The sequence below is a fragment of the Pygoscelis adeliae genome, unplaced genomic scaffold, assembly GCF_000699105.1.
Source record: "Pygoscelis adeliae isolate BGI_AS28 unplaced genomic scaffold, ASM69910v1 Scaffold218, whole genome shotgun sequence".
NCBI lineage: Eukaryota > Metazoa > Chordata > Aves > Sphenisciformes > Spheniscidae > Pygoscelis > Pygoscelis adeliae.
This window is the reverse complement of record NW_008825433.1, coordinates 3,233,159-3,235,885: the sequence shown is the minus strand read 5'-3', so window position 1 is coordinate 3,235,885 and position 2,727 is coordinate 3,233,159. Positions and strand designations below refer to the sequence as shown.

At 56.0% G+C, this 2,727-nt stretch overlaps 1 protein-coding gene across 1 annotated transcript in view; it reads right to left on the bottom strand.

Annotated features, from left to right (window-relative positions):
- ABCC10 (ATP-binding cassette, sub-family C (CFTR/MRP), member 10) overlaps window positions 1–2,727 on the bottom strand; it is a 16,434-nt gene that overhangs the window by 2,908 nt on the left and 10,799 nt on the right. The window contains exons 15-20 of the mRNA XM_009331101.1: window positions 2,458–2,727; window positions 2,124–2,293; window positions 1,659–1,819; window positions 969–1,222; window positions 509–654; window positions 1–23 (exon numbers count right to left, since the gene is read on the bottom strand). The exon at window positions 2,458–2,727 is cut by the window's right edge and continues 42 nt beyond it. Coding sequence (XP_009329376.1) covers window positions 1–23; window positions 509–654; window positions 969–1,222; window positions 1,659–1,819; window positions 2,124–2,293; window positions 2,458–2,727 — 1,024 coding nt within the window. The remainder of the gene's footprint in view (window positions 24–508; window positions 655–968; window positions 1,223–1,658; window positions 1,820–2,123; window positions 2,294–2,457) is intronic.

Below are 2,727 nucleotides of genomic sequence, written 5' to 3'. Positions count from 1 at the left end.
TCCCAGCTCGCTGTCCAATCCACCTGCAGGGGTTAAGCTCAGCAGTCACCGCACCAGGCTCTGCACAGGACCCCAAACGGCTCCCCCAGTCTGGGGTTTTCCCAGTAGCACTCAAAATCCCAGTCCTGCTCAGGCCCAGGCCTTGGGAACCAGAGCGTTTACACTAGGACGCAAGCAATGACTGGCACAGAAATGCCACGCTCCCCTAGAAATAGAGGCTGGCTTCTCTCGCAGGCTCTGCTCTAACATCCACTGGGGCCTGGTCTCACCAGCAAGATCCCACCACCCAATGGTGGGAGACCTGTCAGTCTCATGCCACTAAATCTCAGGGAATGCCACCAGGGTCCCACTGACCTGTTCCCACCCTGGTCCTAGTGTGGCGTCACCTAACCAATTCCCTACTGCATTCACCTGGCTCCCTTTCCTCAGCTCCCTGACTGAGCTGAGGCCTTCTCCCCTCTCCCAGTACCAGGGCTCACCAGCTTCTTCTCGCTGGGTTCAGACTTACCCATCTGAGTAACGGCATCCCGCAGGTGGCACTGCTCTAGCACCTCGTGGAGCTCAGCATCTGTCCGTTTTCCCTGGGGGTCCAGGTTCTCTCGGATTGAGCCACTGAACAAAAATGGATCCTGGGGGATGATGGCCAGCCTAGATCTGCAAGCAAACAAGAGCTGAGGGCTCATGGGGTGGGTGCTGCAGAAATGCAAAGGCCTTTTTTTTTTTCCTGGGGTGGGGTGTCTTGGCTTGCTTAGAGGCACAGAGACATGGGTCACATATTCAGCCTGGTTTCCTTAGCACAGCTGTTCAGAAACAACAGAGCAACTCGTAAGAAGCTGCCACAATCAGACAAGAGGATGCCACGATGGTAAGTCCTTTGCTCCTCACTCTTCCCTTTGGCATCCAACCACTGACAGCTCTCAGCCTCCAGGCCCCCCTGGCTGCCCTCCACTCTGCTCAGCCCTCCGTACCTCAGCTCCTCCAAGCCCACCAGCTGGCTGTCAACACCATCCAGGAGAATCCGGCCTGATTTCAGCTCTAGCATGCGGAAGAGGGCCAAGAAAAGGGTGGATTTTCCAGATCCTGTGCGACCCACAATCCCCACCTTCTCTCCAGGGTAAACAGTGAAGTTCACGCCATCGAGTGCATTGGGCAGGCCCGCTCGGTAGGCCAGGACTACCTGCTGGAACTCCACAAGCCCCTGGCTTGGCCAGTCAGCAGCAACCTAAGAGAGATACCAGGGTGAGACAGGGTATGACCGTGACCCACTGTCATCTTCAGCCTCACCTCCCCACAGGCCAAGCCCCATCCATCCCTTTGGATGGTTGCTTGGCTTCTGAGCAGACCCAATGCACAGCCCAGCTCCATCTCCAGCCCACTCCTAGGCTTGTTTTTCTCTCACAGCTTGGATAGGATCAGATAGGAGCGGAGTGAGTTCTGCTCTCCTACTGCGTCCTGTCATTCCAGCCTTCATCAACTCCTGCCAGAGATTCATCCCCTCCAGGAGATGTACTGGTAAAGGATGAGTGATCAAGGCGGTTTCTGTGGGTGAGGGCCCTCCATGCATTATTCACTGGAATCCTGTGACCTCCCCAGGAGGCAAGAGCAGGGCACAGAGCCAGAAGATGGGCCAGTCCCTGAGAACATATTTGAGCTTTTACCTGGACCAGTTTACCCTGGGACTCCATGGGGATGTCTGTGGTGTACTCCTCTGTCCGCTCCACGCTCACCATCATGGTCTCTGTCAGAGTGAAGCTGGAAATGAGGCCTGAGAGCAGGTTTGTGACAGACAGGGCGTATGAGAGCGCAAGGCCCACAAGTCCTGTGAGGACAAAAGCATAAGCAAGGATGTTACTGGCAGGGAAGGAACTGGGATCTTGGTGGTAGGACAGAGAAACAAGGGAGAAGTCAGCACTCTGGAGACTGGGATCCCACTCTAGGATGGGAACACGCAGGAGGAGTGACAGGAGCTAAAGCACTACACTGTGGGTGACTTGCAGAGCGACAGGGAGCAGGAGCTCTGGATTCTACCCTGGTGTAGGGACATGTGCAGCTCTGGACTAGGAGAGGAGGAACCCCTGGGCCACAGCCTAGAAACGGGCATAGAACAATCGCTGGCAGCCTACCTGGATTTCCCAGTTGCTTCTGGTGCTGGATGATGGCAATTCCTGCAATAGCGGTAACCACAGCGACCCCAATCATCTGCAGGCGGATGTCCAGCCACTGCATCGCTGTGTTGCTGGCAAAAAGGCAGCGCTGGTTCTGCTCCAGGCGCAGCTGATTCTCCAGCTCAAACCTGGCAGGCGCACAGCAGAGGTTCACACCAGGCTGCGCACCACTCAACCTCCATTTCTGCTGCCCCAGACCAGGGACATTCTTGCCACTCATTCCAACCAGCCCCACGTCAGGACAGCCCTGGTCTATAAAGCCAAAGCTCTGGCTCTCTTTCTTTCCACTCACCTCTGTGTTGCCCGCATGGCTCTGATGCTGCTCAGTCCCGAGAGGGTCTCTGAGAAGTGAGTGTAAATGGGAGACAGGGTGACACTGTAAAGGCGCTTGAGCTCCCGGGACGTGCACCGGTAATAGCGCTGGATGGAGAAGTAGAGAGCAGCCAGAGGGAGTAAGACCAGACCAATCCAAGGGAGGCCATAGGTGATTATCACCAGCATGCCCAGGAGCCCGTACATGTTGGCCAGGAAGATATTGAGGATAAATGGCAGGCTGTCATCC